Source organism: Paroedura picta, chromosome 3 (genome assembly GCF_049243985.1).
Source record: "Paroedura picta isolate Pp20150507F chromosome 3, Ppicta_v3.0, whole genome shotgun sequence".
Lineage (NCBI taxonomy): Eukaryota > Metazoa > Chordata > Lepidosauria > Squamata > Gekkonidae > Paroedura > Paroedura picta.
In genome coordinates, this window is record NC_135371.1 from 121821464 (window position 1) to 121842224 (window position 20761).

The 20761-nt window shown below is 43.8% G+C and overlaps 1 protein-coding gene across 2 annotated transcripts in view; it reads left to right on the plus strand.

The window, feature by feature from the left end:
- Window positions 1-2696: 2696 nt before the first annotated feature.
- The window catches only part of CFAP52 (cilia and flagella associated protein 52), a 41237-nt gene continuing 23172 nt past the window's right edge, over window positions 2697-20761 (plus strand). The window contains exons 1-6 of one of the 2 annotated variants that reach the window (XM_077327518.1): window positions 2697-2838; window positions 4773-4972; window positions 5787-5923; window positions 8328-8456; window positions 9768-9867; window positions 10139-10255. In XM_077327518.1, the coding sequence (XP_077183633.1) occupies window positions 2700-2838; window positions 4773-4972; window positions 5787-5923; window positions 8328-8456; window positions 9768-9867; window positions 10139-10255 (822 nt within the window). In that variant the 5' untranslated portion in view covers window positions 2697-2699. Of the gene's footprint in view, window positions 2839-4248; window positions 4397-4772; window positions 4973-5786; window positions 5924-8327; window positions 8457-9767; window positions 9868-10138; window positions 10256-20761 lie in introns of those variants that run through there. The other variant, XM_077327520.1, reaches the window with a different exon arrangement.

Consider the following 20761-nt stretch of genomic DNA (forward strand, 5'->3'; position numbering starts at 1 on the left):
CAGTGCTTTGGAGGAGCTGGGAGAAGAAGAACGAAGGGTGCTTGCACTTGAAAGATCGTGCCTTGAATAAATCTTTGTGGGTCTTAAAGGTGCTACTGGACTCTGATTTTATTGTGCTACTTCAGACCAACACGGCTACTCATTGGAATTATCTTTTTTTGAGAAAGTGACTACCTTTCTCGATCAGGGGAATGCTGTGGACATAGTTTATCTGGATTTCAGTAAAGCTTTTGATAAGGTTCCACATGATATTCTTGTTCACAAGTTGGTAAAATGTGGTATGGATCCTAATTCTGTCAGGTGGATCAATATCTGGTTGGCAAATCGTACCCAGAAGGTACTTGTTAATGGTTCAGCATCTTCTTAGAAAAGAGTGACAAGTGGAGTACCCCAAGGATCTGTCCTGGGGCTTGTGTTGTTCAACATATTTATAAATTATTTGGATGAGGGATTAGAGGGGATACTTATTAAATTTTCATATGATACTAAACTGGGAAGGGTAGCAAACACAACTGAAGACAGCAACAGAATACAGAATAATCTTGATAGGCTCGAGAAGTGGGCTAAACTGAACAAAATGAAGTTCAATAGGGACAAATGTAAAGTTCTCCATTTAGGTAGGAAAAACCAAATACACCAATATACGATGGAGGAAACTTGTCTTGGCAGTAGCATGTGCGAAAAGGATCTAGGAGTCTTAGTAGACCATACATTGAACATGAGTCAGCAGTTGACTCAGTGGCTAAAAAGGCAAATGGGATTTTGGGCTGTATCAAATGGAGTATCATGTCCAGATCACGGGAGGTGATGGTACCGCTTTACTCTGTTCTGGTTCAGCCTCACTTGGAATAATGTGTTCAGTTTTGGACACCCCAGTTGAAGAGGGATGTTGACAAACTGGAACGTGTCCAGAGGAGGGCAACAAAGATGGTGAGGAGTTTGGAGACCAAGACACATGAAGAAAGGTTGGAGGAGCTTGGTCTGTTTAGCCTAGAGAGGAGACAACTGAGAGGGGATCTGATAACCATCTTCAAGTATTTAAAAGGGTGCCATATGGAGGATGGAGCAAAATTATTCTCTCTTGCCCCAGAGGGACAGACCAGAATGAATGGGATGAAATTAATTCAAAAGAAATTCCATCTAAACATCCGGAAGAAGTTCCAGACAGTTAGAGTGGTTTCTCAGTGGAACAAGCTTCCTTGGGAGGTAGTGGGTTCTCCATCTTTTGCAATTTTTAAACAGAGGCTAGATAGCCATCTGACGGAGAGGCTGATTCTGTGAAGGCAAAGGGGTGGCAGGTTACAGTAGATGAGCAATTGGGATGTGAGTATCCTGCATAGTGCAGGGGGTTGGACTAATGACCCATGACGTCCCTTCCAACTCTATTATTCTATGATTCTAACCCAGTTCTCCAGATTAAAGGCCACTGTTTTTAACCACTACACCAAGAAACAGAGCAGACCCAAATTGTTCCATCACCTCCATCTGGGAGGTGGAGCATGCAGAAACAGGGCTGGAACAGGCCTATGCATCTCCATCCCCTACCCTTGAAGTAAATTAAAATGTACCTGTGCAATGAGCCTCAAGCCAGCAAGGATTTCTATGGCCAACCCCCCCCCCCTCGTCCTCCATACACATCATTGGCCCTTTTGAAAGCAGGGTGGGTGGACATCACCATATATGTTCATATCACCCAGCCATGTAATGGGACAGTCTGTTCCTCCCCAGTATTTGTGTGATTTATGTGATTTGGTTCTATTGGGTGGAGTTCTTGTTTCAGTTTCCAGTTTGTTTGTTAGCTGAAGATCTTTCTGCTGGAGTTATCCCCTAGCAAATAAACTGCTGATGTTTTGAGCCAGCTTTTCTCTGTCAAATGGACCTAAAGGGGGGGGGGGGGCTGAGTATTATAACCAGAGAACCCACAGGCAAAAGGGGACATTACAGCCAAGATTCCATATGCTCATCGAGATATGAGTAAGCTAACCCACTTTCTTCCTTTTAACTGACTCAATCATCCATGTCCCCTGGAACTACAGTTGCCAGCTGTAGGCTGGGAAATACCTGGAGACTTTGAGGGCAGAGCCAGGGTTGGGCAGGACTTGGGAGGGGGAGGGACCTCAGTGAAGTGTAATGTTATGGAGTCCACTCTCCAAGACAGCCATTTTCTCCAGGGAAAGTGATTTCTGTTGCCTAGAGATGAGCTGCAATTCCAGGGGATGCCCAGGCCCACCTGTGGACTGACATCCCTACCTGGAACATATTTAATCGAACAGGCCTCCGTCTCTTGGAGCTGACTTACAAAATCACATCTTCCCTTATCCCTGGGCGTCCTTAAGAGACTCCGCTTTGTCTGGATATTCCAAGTTGCAGCTTTTGCGTGTGGCAGTCACCTATCAAGCTTCCTCCCATCGAATCATGAACCGCTGCTGAGTAAAACTGAGGCATGACTCGGAGGTACGCCAGCGTTATGGCCCAGTTCAAGGTCATCACCGGCGCGCGCTCCTTAAGGACCCCTTCCAGCCCCGCCGGCGACTGTGCACGAGCATTCTTCAGCGACGCTCTAACCCGCAGCCACCTCTCTGCCGGCCATCCCTCACCACTATGCCAAGCTCGCGTGCCCAGCCGGCGACAAAACCCTCATCATCAAGCCACGCCCACTCCCTCGCGAGTCCCGACGCACGCGCTGCGGGCTCGGGCCCATGGAGCGCAGGCGCCGTTCCCATAGCGACTCGCGTACACAACCGCGGAGGGAGGCGTTCGCCATGGCGGCTGGAGATGCGGAGTCGTCCAACGACCACCTGAACGGGCTCGAGCTGGAGGCGGTTATCGGCTTCAATGGTAGCGGCCCGCGGGCTCGAGGAAGGGCAGGAAGTGGCTGGGTTCAAATCTCCATTTCAGCCGTGGGGTTACTATTGGGGGTAGTCCCGCTGTCTCTCATCCTACCCTTCCACACAGAGAGGGATGCCAGCCTCCAGGTTGAACCTGGAGATCCCTTGGAATTGCATCTCAGAGATCGCTTTTCCCTGGAGAAAATGCACGTTCTGGAGGGTGGACTCTGTGCCCTTGTACCCCAGTGAGACCCCTGTCCTCTCTGGGCTCCATCTCCAAATCTCTAGGAGTTTTCAAACCTGGGTCTGGCAAGCCGATGCCCCTGGCAACCCTGCTGATGGGCGAGGAACGAGACACAGATGCTACCCTAAATTCCTGGGAGAAATGTGACTGATGACCTGTAGGCAGAGTGGAATGCCTGGGAAGCCTCTAAGGCTGGCAGTTGTTTCTGGTTGCTCTCTGGGCAACAGCCACACTCTGCACATATCCAGGAGCACACTCTTTATTATTCATAGGCTTTCAATAGGTTCTGTTCTGGCACTTGAGTTTAGTGAGTCTTGCTTGAGGTTCAGTAGGATTTGAAATGTAGGACGTTTGGGTTTGATGTTGGAAGGTTCAGAAGTCCCTGAGTTCTTCATGGAGGCATCTGATTCAGGATCTTTCAACATTCTCCCAAAAGCCTTCTGGCCAAGAGAGTTTGGGCTACATAGTTTAAATGGTTTACGAACACATTCCTACTCTCACATAGTTCTTCAAGCACACAGAAATTAATCTGAGTTCTGAGTTCTGCTTGAAAACTACAGACTAGACCAAATTCAACATTAGTTTGGCATATTTATTACAATATTTATGCCCTGTAGCTCATGGTGACCTACCATTCACCATAAAACTATCTAGCCTACAACAAAGCCCTCCTAATATCACCCAGTAATCCCTGTAGCTCAAACCCCATTAAAAATCCTAAAACATTAAACAGCCATACAGTACTTCCTAGAAATGATACCCAACTCACATCGTCAAGGAGCCTGTTCCACAAGATAGGAGTCACTGTTTAAAATGAATGGATTTTGATAGATGCCAAGGAAGCAGCCTTAAGTGGGGGAACAATCAGTAGTGCCAGCTAGAATATTATTATTAGATCATCAGGACAGATAGACAGAGATGATCTTTCAAATATATGAATCCTTAGTTATGAAAGCACACTGAGCTGAACTCAGAAACAGCCTGGCAGTCAATAAAGCTGTTTTCACACAGGCAAGATGTGTTCCTATTGGCTGTCTTCTGCCAGCTGTTGGGCAGCCTCATTCTCAACTAGTTGCAGTTTCTAGATTGTCTTCAAAGTCAGTCCCACGCAGGTCGTGTTATGGTAGTCCAACCAAAAGTCTATAAAAGCATTGGTTAGCATGCCCAGATTGGCTGACTCTGAAAACAGAGAGAGTTGATGAATCAGCTGCCAATAAAAAACACTCTTGGGCAGCCTGCCTATCCACTTTTCAAACAGCCAGGCTTGGTCCACGAGCACTCCCAAGCTCTTAACCTGCTCTGTAGCCAACTCTTTCCAAAGCAGGTAGGTCTAGAATCCTTTCAAACCATCAGTCTCCCCTACCAACATAACTGCAATTCAACTTCAACTTGTTCTGCCTGAAGTCTGTATAAAAACAGTAAAAAAGAAGGTTTGGGAGAGAATCTCAATGGGGCGGAATCATTTTGGGATACAAATCAAATAAAGAAGTACCAAAGAACTGGTATGTTTTATGAACATGTGTTAATGTGGGACAGCATGGTTTAAGGGGCTTGCCTGTAAACTGCCATTATTCACTGCATGTTGGAAACCAATACAAAAGTACATCGAAAGACTGTCTTCATCCTGGAACAACAGTGCATGTAATTAAACTCCAGAGCACCTCACGTTCTTTCCATAATGGCCCCCGTTTGCTTTTCAGGGCATGTTCCATCTGGTCTCATCTGCCATCCAGATCGGGAACACTTCATCTATCCGCTGGGTTGTACAGTTATTGTACAAGGCATAAACATTCGCACTCAGGATTTCTTACATGGACATACCAACAATGTCTCCTGTGTCACAGTTTCTTCAAGCGGATCTTATGTGGCTTCTGGTCAGATCACATTCATGGGATTTAAGGTACACAAAGGCCCCTTTTAAAAACTATATGTTTCCTGAGAGTACCTATGTTGAGATGAAAAAGATATAATACTTTCTCAACTGTGTTCTTATTTGTGTAGGCATTAAATAGCATATGTTGAATCCATTTAGATCTCATGCTTTATACCTGTGAGCTACAGTTGTAGTTACAACCTTTTTATTCCTCTGTAATTGATAGGCTAATTGTTAGGACTAGGTCTGTGTTGTTTCTCTGATGGACATTTTGTCTAAGCATTGCATTGTGAGATAGAAAGGTAACATAAGCGCTGAACTATTATAGATTTCTTCAAAGCTGTACAAGGGAGGCATCAGTGCTATGGGTTTGGATTGCCTCCTAGTGTAATGTATATGTGATTCTGGTCAAATCACTTAGAGCCTCTTGGCTTCTTTTTATAGAAGTAAATGATCCTTAACTTCTTAATATGAGTGCCACAGGACAGAAGATCGGCTGCTCGTCTACACTTTAAAATGTGGATAATGCCTAATCATTCCCCTTTTTAAGTTCTTTGCCCTATCTTGGTTCATTTTTGATGTTGCCATTTGTCTGTTAAGTGGAATGCACCTGTCAGACTTTTGAGCTCTTCTTCCCTTTAGAAGAGTGACAAAATCAACATTTTCGGGCTCAATGAAGCTTTATATGATATCAAGGGTGACCAAGCTGAAAGGTTGTTTTAAAAGGCATGTTTATGACTCTTTAAATTGATTTCCTTTTGCTCTCGCTATCTTCTACCTCCCAAACTTCAGCGCTGTCCTAAGTACCATTGTCATGCTGACCCCTTTTTTTCTGCCCCAGGCAGATATCATTTTATGGGACTACAAAAAAAGAGAAATGTTGGCTCGGTTGTCTCTTCATAAAGGCAAAATTGAAAATCTCGCATTCTCTCCAAATGACCTGTACCTTGTGTCACTGGGAGGTCAAGATGATGGAAGGTAACGGTAACTGAATTAGTGGTTTCCTCTCAACTTTTATGCCAAGTGTGGAAATGGCCATTGCACTGTTGAGTGCTAAGAGAATGGAGTACTAAGAGTCTTCTGTTGATGTTGAGACCTTCCAATACTACTATTCCTTATTGTGAAGCTTTGTGATGCTGGAATTATGATGATAAACCATTCAGAGCTAGTGGGATGAGATAATTATCAGTACAGAAAAGATAAGAACCGTATTCAAGAGACACCATTTCAGGAGGTTTGTACAACTTGTGATCCACCATGCTGAATGCATCTCACCAACCATTAGGGACTGCCAGGAGATTGGCCTCTGTGTTTTGATGGACCCCAAAAGATGATGATTGCCAAGCACTTGATAGGCCACAGTATAGGTTGTACGCTGCATTCATTAATCTCCTTAGAGCCAGCTTGGTGTAGTGGTTAGGAGTGCAGACTTCTAATCTGGCAAGCCAGGTTTGAGTCCACGCTCTGCCACATGCAACCATCTGGGTGACCTTGGGCTCGCCACAGCACTGATAAAGTTGTTCTGACCAAGCAGTAATATAACAGGGCTCTCTCAGCCTCACCGACCTCATAGGGTGTCTGTTGTGGGGAGAGGAAAGGGAAGGTGAATGTAAGCTGCTTTGGGAATCCTTTGGGTAGAGAAAAGCGGCATATAAGAACCAACTCTTCTTCTTCTAGATATTTATCCCACTTTCCTTCCTAGAGGGACTCAAAGTGTCTCACAATATAGAAATTCTTTCTACTCCCTCCTGCCCTGCAGGGACTTAGAGGGTCACAAGTTTTCCATGCTTGGTAGAAGCTGTTATCTTGAATGAAGTGCTGCCTTTGAAAAACAATTATACAGCACTATGCTATACAAAGCATATTCTCGGCAAGAAGCTGCACCCTCATCTGACTCAGCAAAACTCTACTGAGAGACTGAATTTGATAGGACCAGTTTTCTGCTTACAGATGAGGAAAGGGATATTAGACAAGCTTGTGTCAGTTGCCCTGAATTTTATTAGTGGCAGCATGTACCTCGATATTGGGGTCTGCATATCTTGTTGCTGCATCTGAATACATTTGAGTTATTCATTTTTTCTGACCTGGTGGTGCTACTCTCAATGCACTCTTTTGTCAGCTGGGATATTGAGTCTTAGAGCTGGGCTGCACTTTATGATAACAATTGTATTGGCGTATGACATGCTAAGAGATTGACTATTTGAAATGTATTCACACCCTATGGGCGCAAATCAATTGGTGCTTCCCAGCCCTTGACCTGGGCCAGGACTTTTTTGGTTTTGGACCCATCCTGGTGGAATGAGCTCCCGGAAATGCTGAGGGCCCTGTAGGAGCTTTGATGGTTCCACAGAGCCTGTAAAACAGAGCTCTTCCATCAGGTCTTTGGTTGAGGCCAGAGTGTGGAAGATCAGAGGGCCCCTCCATAAACGCACATATATTTACATATATATCAACTCTTCTGTGTCAGGGACCTGAGACCACCCTTGAAGCACTGGGTGTGTGAAGGTTGGTGGGTGGGGTGGGGGAGAAGGAGAGTTTTTATGTCACTGGGGTTTTTACTAACTGTGGGTTTTAATTGGGGGGATATGTTTATATGTGGGTTTTATGTTCTATGATTGTAACCTGCCGCAAGACAGTTTCCTATAGTAAGGTAAAAGGTAAAGGTATCCCCTGTGCAAGCACCGAGTCATGTCTGACCCTTGGGGTGACGCCCTCTAGCGTTTTCATGGCAGACTCAATACGGGGTGGTTTGCCAGGGCCTTCCCCAGCCATGACCGTTTACCCCCCAGCAGCAAGCTGGGTACTCATTTTACCGACCTCGGAAGGATGGAAGGCTGAGTCAACCTTGAGCCGGCTGCTGGGATCGAACTCCCAGCCTCATGGGCAGAGCTTTCAGACTGCATGTCTGCTGCCTTACCACTCTGCGCCACAAGAGGCTCTTTCCTATAGTAGTGGGAAACAAATCAAAACAAATCAATCAATAAATTGTAATATTAGACTTCACCTTGGGGAGAATAAGGTTTGAGTCCAGTGACACCTTTAAAACCACCATAGTTTAATTTGGGGTATGAGTTTTCATGGGTATGCATGCTTCATCAAATCTGATGGAGTATGCACGCACCCAACAGCTTTTGCCCAGAATTAAATTTTGTTGGTCTTAAAGGTGCCCCTTGACTCAAACTTTGTTCTGTTGCTTCAAACCAGCACGCTAATCACCTGAATCTATTTTCTGGGGAAGAACATTGCGCTCTGTTTCATCATGGATATCTTATATTTCAAAGGGTCGTAAATGTATGTGGACTTGAACTCAGTGGGTTTTGCTTCTGCAAAATGCATGCATGGGAGTTAATTCATGCAAATTATCTCCTCCTCCTCCTGGCAGCATGGTGGTGTGGAGTGTCCAAAAGAAAGAAGCCATTTGTGGCAGTCCTGCTTCTGCTCGTAGTGCTGGGAATCCAACCACACTGGTGTACTCCAACTGCAGGGATGAGATGTTTGTTAGTGCTGGAAAGTAAGGCTTTGTTCTTCTGGGGGGAAATCTCCATTCCATTTTGAAAATATACTGTAAACATCTATTTAATTGAACAAAGTTTGAGCTCAGCAGTACTTTTAAGACCAATTCAGTTTAATTCAAAGTACAAGCATTTTTGTGCATGCACAGTTCATAAGATACCGATGGCACCTTTAAGACCAACAAAGTTTTGGTCAAGGTATAAGCTGTCATGTGCATACAGGCCACATGCCCCCGCAGGTGCAGCGCCAGACCTGGTGGCCCAGCTCCTGTGATTGGCTACTGCACTTCCTAGCCTTCTGGCCCCAGGGAGCAGACGAGGCTGTCTGGCTGCACTCTGCATCACTACACCAGCCATGATGGCCTGCTGGTCTACTTGCTGGGTTGCCACGCTCTGTGGGAGCCCTCCTGCCCGCCATCGATTTCAAAGCCCATTTTTAAAACTGGTTTTGGTACTAGTAACTTGAATAAAACTTTGTTAGTATTAAGGGTGCCCCTGGACTCAGACTTTTTTTGATGCTTCAGACCAACACAGCTACATGCCTGGATCCATCTATGTAATTGTGCACATGCTGTTTACTTGAATGGCAAACTCACCGAAAAAGTGAGAGAGTTGTTGTCCTGTTAATATTTTGGGGATCATAGTGGAATGGTTTGTGATTATCAACATTCTTTATTGGCATTTCTGCCCCTTTTACACCTAACAGTATGTTTAGAAAGCAGTGCACAAGAGTGGAATCCTTAAATTCTATGATTAGCAAGTGGACCAACACACCAGGTTCCTCCTATAAAATATACAGTTTTTACCTCCAAAGGTCTGCAAAAGGCAGAGCACTGTAAGATTTCTCCGCATTGTGCCTTTTAATAACGGAAGAAAGGTATTTTTTGAAATTATTAGTTTGTTCCATTCTTTCATTACAGTCATTGCCTTTAATGGAAAGTGAGGCAGAGGAAACAGGCACCTGCACTTTCCTTGGGACTTGCTCTATCTTGAATGATTACTACTTACATTTAGCAAATTGCAGGCAGCTTCAATAGAAAACAGTGTAGTTTGAGCATGTTGGGTGCTGAGGCGGGAGATATCTGAATCGTGCCTGAAATGACCTAAAACTCCATCTACACCTTTAATAATGAGAGATAGTTAGGTTCCTAATACACCTCAGTGAATGTATAGGAAATTGTTATACACTTCTTTTGATATTGGTAGGCTGGAAAGAAAATAGTGCCTCTTTGAACACTGTGCTGTCAAAAATATTTATTTGATCTTGATCTCATTGGGACTGATCTTAAAATATGTTTGTTTGGCTGTAGCGGAACTATTCGCTTATGGGAACTGGATTTACCCAACAGAAAAATACGACCTACTGAATGTCAGACAGGACAGCTGAAAAGAATAGGCAATTGTGTTATGGTAAGTTGTCTACTGAGTTGTCATTTACAAAATAAAGCCAAGTTAAACTTCAGGCCAAAAAGATCAATTTACAACTGTGCTAGTTATCACGGAAAGCATACACTTTTCAAACTTGCTGTTCTTTTATATGAGATGGCCCTCAATCTTTACCCATATTACTCAAAAGGAAAACTGCAATCGATTTCTCATGGGCTGGTTCAAAGCTATTAACTCATCACAGTGAAGGGTGTGATCTATGCTCTTAACCTTTTCCTCCTTCATCCTTTCCCAGATGACAGAGGATGACAGTTACTTCTATATAGGCACGTCCACTGGCGATGTCCTGAAACTCAATACAAAAAGCACCCTGATGAGTGATTACGGTCCAATAAAAGAGAAGTTCAGCCTGGTAAGTGGCTGCTTTGCTATGCTATGCATCTTGCTAGCAGAACAAGCAAAATCCAGTGAATTGTGAGCTGATATTTAAGACAGCGGAGGTTCCGGCACTGGGGTCCAGGCACCTGACAATCTGTGCCTAGTCAACTAGGAAGAGTTGCCTGTTTTCTTTCTGTCGCATTGCAGTGACCCCACCATGGATTAGTGGAATATATTAGTAGTATTGCACTGATAGCTTTGCAGAGGTTGGATGACTCATGGGGTTAATAGGGTTCCATCTGGTCCATAAAGCTTCTGACTGGACTGACCAATGTATTGAGTACAGACTGAGTTGCTTTCTGAAAGATAACCCCTACTTACCTATGGAATTGGTTATGCACTTAGTAAATTTTTGTCCTGCCTTTTCTCCATGGAGTTCAGTACGAGCTTCAAGATTTTCTTCTCCTTCATTTTATGTTCACACCAACTGTGAGAGAGAAGATAGGTAGAAGGAGCACCTGTCAAAGGCCAGACATCAAGCTTCAGGGCAGAGTGGGAATTTGAAGTTGGGTCTCCCAAATCCTTGCCTTACACTTTGACCACAATGCCATACTCTTCTGCTTGCTGGGGAACTCAACTATTTGGTTGGTGCCTTGCTTCGTCCAGTTGGCCAACCTAATGGACTTAGAAGATGTGTAAATATAGGCCTGCAAGCAACTATGATATCTTTAAGCATTTTCAGACACAGTTGGAGACCAGTGACATCTGTAAGACCAACAAAACTGTATTCAAGGTATAAGCTTTTGTGTATCTTGAATTAAATTTCATTTGTCTTAAAGGTTTCACTGGACTCAAACTTGGTTCTGCTGCTTCAGACCAACACAACTATTCACTTGAGTCAATTTTCAGACAAGACACTGGATCTTATGTTTCTGTTATAAAATGGGATTATTAGTTACAAGTATCACATAACTGTTTTAAGGCGTAAAATTATATAAGAACTGGAATGTGTTCTGGCTGGCAAAAGTAGGACCTAACAATGTCACTTAATCAAATAACGTGTTTCCCACTAGCTATTGTCTTCTTTCAAATTACACATGGAGAGATTTTCTCTCCTGCCAAGGGTGCGTTCCCCTTATTGATTCAGAAACTGTCTTCACTCCTGTGTTCTTGTGGATTGAAAACACAAAGAGAAGCTTTTCTACAAATGATCAAGAATATATGGCAGGCAGTTTAATATTTACTCTAGGTAACAAGAAGATTTGACTTGTTTTCTAAATACACCATTTACTGTTTGTTAGGCAACATTGGGGGCATTTCTGCACATGGGTAAAAATATCGTCATGCCAGCTGAGTGGCGTAACACTACGTATAATAGCACCTCCTGGCCCCACCTCATATTTTTTGCTGTCTCTTCTCTGCTGCCATTTCGTGTTTCTGCCCCTCCATAAGTGCTGCTGGTAATAGTGAAAGAGAACAATGAGATTTACACGGAATTCTCTTCCGCCTGTCACTCAAGCCAGGCAGCCTCTCTCCATGCTTTGAAGGGGCCGCGATGCCCGCTAATTTTTTTTTTAATCAGTAGTTCTTCGTTGAAATAACTATGCATCTAATCATAGATGCATAGCACTTCTTTATTGCCACCACTTATGGAATGACGAGGCTTGCTTCTTTTAAAGATAAATCTCGTTCCTGATTGGGGGAAGCTTAGAGAGGTATGCTTTATGCTACAACTTTGGGGATAATTTTCTTTTACCTTTGCAGTTCACTTGAAAAAACAAAACCTCTGTTCTGCTGCCGCTACCTCTCTCCTCTCGCGTGCGCACACACATGCACGCACACTCCCCTATGTGTTCTGATGGGGAGGCATTTGGAGAAAAGTTCTTTCTGCCGCTTGTCCACTGGAACAGAGGGGTGGGATGAGGCAGGTGCCTTGTGCATTTGAGCCTCCATACCTTTCTTTGGCTGATGGGCTGCTGGCTACTCTCCATTAGGTAGTGCTACAAACGCTTCAAAAGTTGGTGAATCCACTTTTTGGTATTCATCTACTAGCACTTTAAAATGGAGGATGTAGCTGGCCAGATGCTGCCTAAATGTTGGATGGTGGCGACGTCATGTGGAGGAGCCAAAATATAACGACTACTTGAGGTAAGCCTTACACTATATTTAAAGGGTGTGGAAATGCCCTGGGTCATAAAGATGTAGTACAATCATTTTCACTGAGACTCAACTGGTTCATATTTCAAGATGCTAGCAGTGGTTGCCCCTGTACCTAATTTGAATATCTGTGTGAGAGCAATTCAGAACATCTTATCTGAATTCAGCACGACAGCTGTGACACCCTTCTGTTTCAGTACATACACAGGCATGTTTTATACCAGTATCACAACACCGCCTGCGGTGCTGCGGGCGCCGCGGACTAAATGAAGCTGTAAGGGGTTTTTGGGCGGGATCTGTCCGGGATGAGGAAGGGTCCGGATTGGACCCTTCCTTTGGACAGACAATCGGAGGGACCAATCGGCAGGCGCGAAGCGCCTGTCGATTGGTCCCTCCAATTCTGAGCCCTGAGCAACTGCGAGTCGTGCGCAGCGCGGCTCGTAGTTGCTCTTTTGCTGGCGGCCTGACGCGTCAGAGGCGCGAAGCCTCTCGCCGTGTCAGGCTGCCGCCCGAGGGAGCCCTCGGCAGTTGCGCAGAGCGTGGCTGCCGGGGGCTCCCTACCCGCCTCCTGAGTCGCCGCCGGATGCGCTGCCACGGGACATCACCCCCTTGACACCCTTCAGGAGCCCCCCCCCCGACGCTGCCGACGCCCTCCACCATGGCCTGCCAGCCTACCGCAATCCAGGTAGGCCGCGAGCCCCCGGCCCCACAGCGCAAACCCGGCCTTCCCAAGCCATCCCACAGAGCCCCGCCGGCCTCATGACGTGCCCTCCTAGCGCCCACTGCATTTTGACTGCAGTGGGCTTTTTTACTAGTTAATAATGTTTTAGTCTATTTTAGAAGCTCTCCACCATTCTTTCCTACTACTGTTTTCTGCCCTTTCTTTCTTGCTAGATATTAACCCCCTTTTCCTTCATTCTTACCTTTATGTCTTTTACCATCTAGGTCCTTAATCCTGGGAATGGCTTCTTCCACCTTCTCTGTTCCTTCTCAGGTCCAGCTCTGTTAGCAAAGCCTGGTTCATTTTATTTGATTTCTCACTCACTAATGTGTTATCTTTTTCCCTCGTGGGTTTATTTGTGTAGATTATGAACTCTCTAAGAATGCTTCAATGGCAGTTATGGCCACTAATGCAACATCTCTTTTCAATGTTGCAGAAGGTAAGGGGGGGGGGGCGCACAGCCCCAGGGAGCCTCCTAGTCTAATAGACCTGGGCAGGTACTTGGATGCAAACTGCTTACCTAGAGCATCTTGCTACTTGTAACATAATCCAGATATGCTTGTGGTATGAGAAAAGATCAAGAATAATTATGAAGGAAAACAAAAGATGGATGTAGAAAAGTAGGCTATTTGGAACAGAACCTGGGCTTTGAATAGACTGTAATGCTATTGGAAGAAGTTATGGAGGGTGTAAGAATACATAACAAGGATTACCTTTCTTTCCCATTTTAAGTTTGCAGGATAAAAGTGAAAGATACTTCCAAGCCATATCACCTCATCAGGTTATTATCAATGTGGCACATTATTGTCTATGGCACGCAGTGATCAAGGGAGTACTGTGTCCATTGTCATGTCTGACTTCTTTTGATTTTTCTGTTGGAGTAATCCAGTTCCCATTTAGAAGAGGCAATACTTGTATTCCTAAAACCGGCTGAGATTTTTGAGAATTTGGTTTGATTCCCACAATCTATCAATAGGAAATGCTGATGGCCTCAGGTTTTCTCAGCTCTCCCTTCTCCCCAGCAGTCATTTCTGACCCTGCTAGAGGTTACTTTGAGGATCGCACAACCCATGTGGATCCATGTTGGTCAGGAAGCTGCAGTGATGCAAAAAGAAGGGTGCAAGATGATTCTGTTCAGGCTCTTGCTTGGCCAGAACTCCGCTGACTGAGTGTCCTAACTACTGTCTTCTGACCCACATGGCTATTCCTTGAAAATGCTGCTGGAAGGCAGGAAAAAGCAGGGAAGACTGGGGATACCTGTGTAGACCTTGTAAGGTCCTTGTGCTGGATCCAATCCATTAAGCTAATCAATTTGAGCCTTCCTTCCTATATATTTTCTCTTGGAATCCATTTAAAGTTCTAAAAAGACTTATAATTCTGCACATAGCACTGAGGAAAATTAGATAGCAAAATCACTCAAAGTACTCTTCACCTTCCCGAAATTTTCCCTTGCTGATGATTGTAAATTGGATGAGAGAATCTGTGAGAATCCATGAGCAGGATGAGAAAGTATAAAGGCAGAATGATAAAACATAGTTGTCCTTTGGATGCTGTGGTGAGCCTGCCTTCAAAGATGACAAACCATGAAAATTGAACAGGTGATTGAAACAGTATTCCCAAACCTACTGGACTAGGCTCCCTGAGGCCAATATTCTGTAATCATCGAAGGAATCGTGTGTAAGCATGGTCCCGTCATTATTCACATATACCCAATAGCAGGTGCAGCACAGAAGATCAGTGGTACAGTTTGGTCTTGAAAGTCAGCCATGTGTTCTCTATAGGTTGTGTGCTTTTAATCCTAAGAGTATATTCGAGTAGGAATGTATAATGGGGTTAGATGTGGTGAGACCCAGGCTAGTGGAAGAGCAACAGGAAAACCTAATATGCTGTAATACAGCTTTCTCATATTTTATCTGCCCCCCACAACATTATTGTCTTAATTGATTGTGTGAGATACAAAATTTGGATTTGATTAGAAGTATGTAAATTAATCTTTATGCTAGCTTCTTAAAAACCTTTCATAATGAAAATTTATTCTGGTTTTGAAATATTCATAATTATTGAGCCCTGCCCTACTTCTATGCCTGGAAAACTAATAACAAAAAAAGGAAGTTAGTATATATTTTGTGACATCACTGCTTGATTCCAGGCTAATATTTCTACTACTACAAGGTCCACGTGCAGAAAATGATTTTCTTGTTGCTGTCCTCCTGTAGCAGCCATACTGCTCCTAGGAATCCCTTTCTGGTCTAGGGCAGTGATCCCCAACCCCCGGTCCAGGGACCGGGACCGGTCTGTGGATCAGTCGGTACCAGGCCGTGGCTCTGTCTAAGAAGTTAGGTGCTTCAGCTCACCAATGCTGACCAACTTTGCAGAAGTCCAGGTCACAAAGCTCCCCTTCTCCATTCCTGCTCTGACTATGACTCCCTAATCTCACGTCCAGGAGCGCCTTATTTCCAGGGCAGCCCACACAACTCTGCGGCAACGTTCCTGCCCGCTGCCTTCAGTAACCACGGCGAAAAGAAACAGATGCCAGCTTGCTCCCCCATCCTTCTCGTCTGTTTGCCCAATCAGAGGAGGCATAGTGGCCGCCAGCTAAGCCCACCCCTCCAGCACCATCCAATGATGGGTCTTCTAGACTAACCCCCCCTGGCCTCAGTAAAATTGTCAAGCGTTGACCAGTGATAAAAAGGTTGGGGACCACTGGTCTAGGGGACTCCAAGAGCGGGATTTCAGGAAGCATATTGTGCTGTTCCATAAGGGAGGGGGAATCACACTCCTTGGGTGGAAGTCCTTGTGCCTGTAGAAACACTAGTCAGGATCCAAACCAGTGTCTCAATCTTAAAGATTTGACCTTTTAATGTACATTGTCTGTGGATTAGAGAATAAGTTCTGTAACCTGTGCATATTCATAGGTGTAGTTGATTTAATATCATATAATAATAGAAATGTAGATATGGAAGGCAAGAAAATGAACATCCTCATTCAATCCACTGTGATGAAACTAGACATACATTCCAAATATCCTTACAGAGTATTCGTGTATGAATTTCTTGCTCATCATTCTCTAGATTATTGACTCTAGGCAAATAGCCCACATCATCCAGATTGTAGCATGCCACAAACAGAAGGCAGGAAAATTCTGAGGCCCATTCCGCACAAGGACCAATGTTGCCAATTGGTTCCTGACAGCGGAAACGCTATTTTTAAAAGTGTAATTCTGCTTTATGCATACCTGCCTTTGTAGTGGAATCCAGTAGCGTTTCAATCGTTTCCCACAGGTTTCTGGTCTCAGCAAAAATCGCTAGAAAGGAAGCAATTTTTTCTGTGCTTTGTCCCGCCCCTGGCCGTCAATCAAACGAACAGCCAATGGGCGGCCGTTATCATGCTCCTGAAAAGCCCCTTTCCCTTTAAGCACAGTTTTTTTTTAAAAAGAAAAACACATGTTGCAATGAATATTCCTTGACTCCTCCTAACGTAGAGACCCATCTAGCTGGCAGCTGGCGTATGAGCTGCCGATTCATTGTTACCACGCTCCCCCAGGTGGAACTGTGCACGGGCGCGATTTTCAGCCGAAAATAAAGGGAACTTGCAAACGAGGCTGTGTTGTGCTTGGTGACTTGAGGGGAGCTTTAAAGCAGCTCTGTGGAGGGACTGTAGCTGGAGAAGCCTCGCTGGGTGAATGAAGGCTCGCCGGTTCGTTGCTTTCTGCTCGCTCCGAGAAAAAAAAATGGCGATCGTTTCGCCGGAAGTTCAGAGGAGAAAGCCAGGGGGAGGGACTTTGCTGGAACCGCAACAATAGGAACACACAGGTCTTTTTCGCTACTGTTGCAGATTGCTTGCAAAACTGTAGCGCTTTTCGGAGGGTGAATCCACTTTTCTGGATTCCCCTTTAAGCGCTACAACGAATCGCTTTTTCCGGATCGGTTTCAGGAGTGTGGCAGATTGTGTGCGACATCTTGCAAAACTGCAAATTAGTAGCGTTTAAAATTTGAAAGCCTTTTGCAACATTGAAATCGTGCGGAATGGCCCTGAGTTGCTGACAGGTCAGGGAATTCGTTTTTAAAGACTGAAACGACCCAACTTTGTGACATGTTATCACTGACATTTCCCACATGAAAATAGCAAATGTCATGCAGGGAGAACCATACGTTGACTTCTAGGAGCTCAAATTTTTGTCTCATTACTGCTACCCAATGATTTTGAAAAATAACAAAGTGCAGTTCAGCTATTGAAATGAAAGAGTATAAATGAAATCACTAGAAAAGCAAATATAATAAAAGCAAATAGTCTACAAATAAAAATTTAAAAATCACTTCAGTTTGTTGAGCCAGACAATTAGTCTAATCCAGCAGCTATTAGTGGCTTTCTCCGCCAGGAACCTGGACATGATTCTCAATGTCTTCCTCTCAGTGGAGGCTCATGTCATGAAAGTAGCATGGCTGGCATTCTATCACCTTTGCCAAGCAAACTACTAGTGCCCTACTTGGCCCCGGAATACCTAGCCACAGTGATCCATGCAACAGTCACCTCTAGACTGGAATTCTGCAACTTGCTCTATGCAGGCCTGTCCTTAATCTTGATCCAGAAACTACAGCTGGTCCAGAATGCAGTGGCCAGGATCATCACAGCAACACCATGGAGGTCAACAACTGCCCTGGCTTCCAGTCAAATTCCATATCAGGCTTAATGTTCTGGTAATCACCATTAAGGCCATATATGGTCTGGGCCCAGTAGACCTGAGGGACTGCCTTTCTGCCTACACCCATCAAAGAGCTTTACCCTCCATTACCTCCAACTGCCTGGTGATCCCTGGCCCCAATGAAGCTTGCTTGACCTTAACCAGGGCGGCAGTGCTGTCTCCATCCTGGTCCCCAGCTGGTGGAACGAGTTCCCAGAGTAGATCAGGGCCCTAACGGCACTTGAACAATTCTGCAGGGCCTGCAAAAGGGAGCTCCTCCGCCAGGCACTTGGTTGAGGTCGACTAGAACCAATCAGCTTCCATTGGCCTCCAAGCCTCCCTTCCATGAAAACCACTGCCAATTCGTCCAACCCACGGGGCCGTCATTATGCTGTAGTTTGAATTACCGTTCTCGCCATTGTTCTACTCTTCTATCATATTGTTCTATTTGTTATCACTGCATTGTTACCATTTATAACTACTGAGTTATCTGTACTGTTCCCTGTTCCACTAAGTTTTATGTAAACTGCCCTGAGCCTCAGGGGAGGGCGGTATATAAATACAAATAAAATAAATACATTAAATAAAAGCAATTAGAGCAGAATGACGAGCATCGTATCTCTTTGGTGGGAAGAAAGTGACTGTTATTTGACTTGGGAGTTAATTTTTGTAGTCAGGATTCATCAGGACTGTGATTTCTTTGCATAATATAAGTGAATAATGAAAGAAGTGTTAAACCTTCCAGTAGCCTGTCTGTTTTGCTCACAAGGGAAATGCAAGTAGTAAAACAGAGTACTGCATCGTTAATATGAACCGCTCAGTGTTACGAATGATGTGTAGATTATAAATCTGTCACAGTGATTCAGAGGACAGCCTTGGCACAAAAGAAACAGGGCTAAAATTAATGTATTGTGCTGCTGAGAGATCTTAATATGAATTGTGACCCTTCAAAGTTGGTGTTTTTAAAGCTATTAGAGGTATCTGGTTTAATTCTAAGTTAGGCTGATTAAGGCTGAAATGTAACATTCCACTGCAGTCAATTAAATTTACTTTCAAAGAAGCATATTTGGGAGTAGCATTACCAATCTATTCTGGAAAACTATGACTCTGTCATAAAGAGTGTATTAATGTTCCAGATATGCCAGCAAGGTAGTAAAAAGCTGCCACTATGTAACTTCTTAGAAGTAGGAGCATTTATTTGTAATCCTACCAGCTGTCATATGTCTAAACCCAAGGGGTGTTTAGAATCAAGTACCCATTTAGAAAGTACTATTCAACAGTAAAGTTAAAAGATAAAGCTGATGGATATTTGCTATCTAGGGGCTTGTAAATTGCTGCTGATACACCCAAGAAAGCTTTGTGTTTAGAAATAATCCCATGTCTGGGTAGCAGTTTCTGGAGAGAAGGAGTACTTAACATTTTCCTAATTATATCTGCATGAAAAGAGGCTGCCATAATAATGTTTATTTCACCCAAATCAGTCATAAAATTATATTTATTTCACAAAGGCATTCCTCAGTACCTCTGTGCAAGCCCTAAATATTAGAGGCTGCAGTGAGGAGATGGAATCAGATTAAATTGTTTCTCTCACCGCTGACCATCTCCTAAATTGCCAGCAGAGGAACAAGTTCTTTGACAGTGAAAGAAGTCTGAGGAAGCCATTTTGCTTATTCCTGTGTTGGCAGAGTTTAAATGTGCAAAGAAGGGTCAAGCATCAAGATGCTTAAAAGAATAAAATAGTTTTTTTCAAGAAAAGAAACAAACTTTGTATAGAAAAAGGAATGGACAGAGAGAGATAATCCTAACTAACTGTTCAGTCTGTTCTGGAGGCAAGTATGTTCAAATGAGCAGGCAGGGCATAGAAGAAGACTATTTGAAAGATATCAGGAAATTTCTAATCTAACTATGCTAAATACATATGTCATCCCATGCCCCCTGTTCGATAGTCTTCATATGCTTCATATGCTTATTCCAACAGCCTGTTCACTAGCAGCACCCTGTACCATACTGCATTTTGTTTATGAAATTTCCCTGACCCTCAGTAGAAAATTTTCAGAATGCTGCTGAACAAGGGAGAAAGCAGAGAAGATCTGTTTCTAAGGGCTCTGAGCCTCCAAGAGCTAACTTTTGAGGGTTTGTGCTTGTATGTCTGAAAGCTATTCTTATATAAAAATCATTTAGATGGTTTACCACATGAAGCCATGGGTTCCAGTACAAGTGACCATCTACTTACATAAAGCAGGTCTAAGGTAATCGTATAAAGCATAATTTCATCTAGTGTTTGGCTCTGAAAAAATGTAAATAATCAGGAACTATAAGAACAATTAATTAGCTCTCTATTTTGCAACATATTTGAGACAAACCTTCCTGGAAGGAAACAAAATGCTAGACTTGATAAGATATTACTCTGATTTAAGAAGGTAGTTCTTTTGGGAGGGATTCAGAAAAAGCACCCTGTTTTCATGTATACAATATTAATATTGGCTCCTGATATGTTCCTCTCTTTAAATGCCTTTGATGGCCAAATCAGACATGGGCTTAGAGTTTGGAGTTCCCAATTATTTGTTTTGCTTAACCCCACCCCCTCAATGTTCAGGCTGTGGGGCCAAAAAATGTATGGGTATCATGGTGTGAGTGTGTATGAAGCCCTACCAAGCCTCTGCATTAAGTCTAATTAAATTTGTGACCAGTTTCAGATAAGGAAAATCAGGAAAGCTTAAATCACACTCCCATTTCACACTGGGACTTGTGTAATTGAAAATGGAGTTTAAAAATTGCTGGGAGATTTGGATATGAAACACCTAGTGCCTATCTGCTTGGGTCCACAGTCATTCTTTTGCATTACCATCTAGTCTTCTTCATACCATGCCCATTTACTTCCTAAGGTTGGTAAGTTTGTTCTGTTGAGAGACACCTCCTAATTTTGTTGGCTTTAAAAGATATTTTCCAGGTATCCAAAGCAGAAATTAGACATCTAAAAG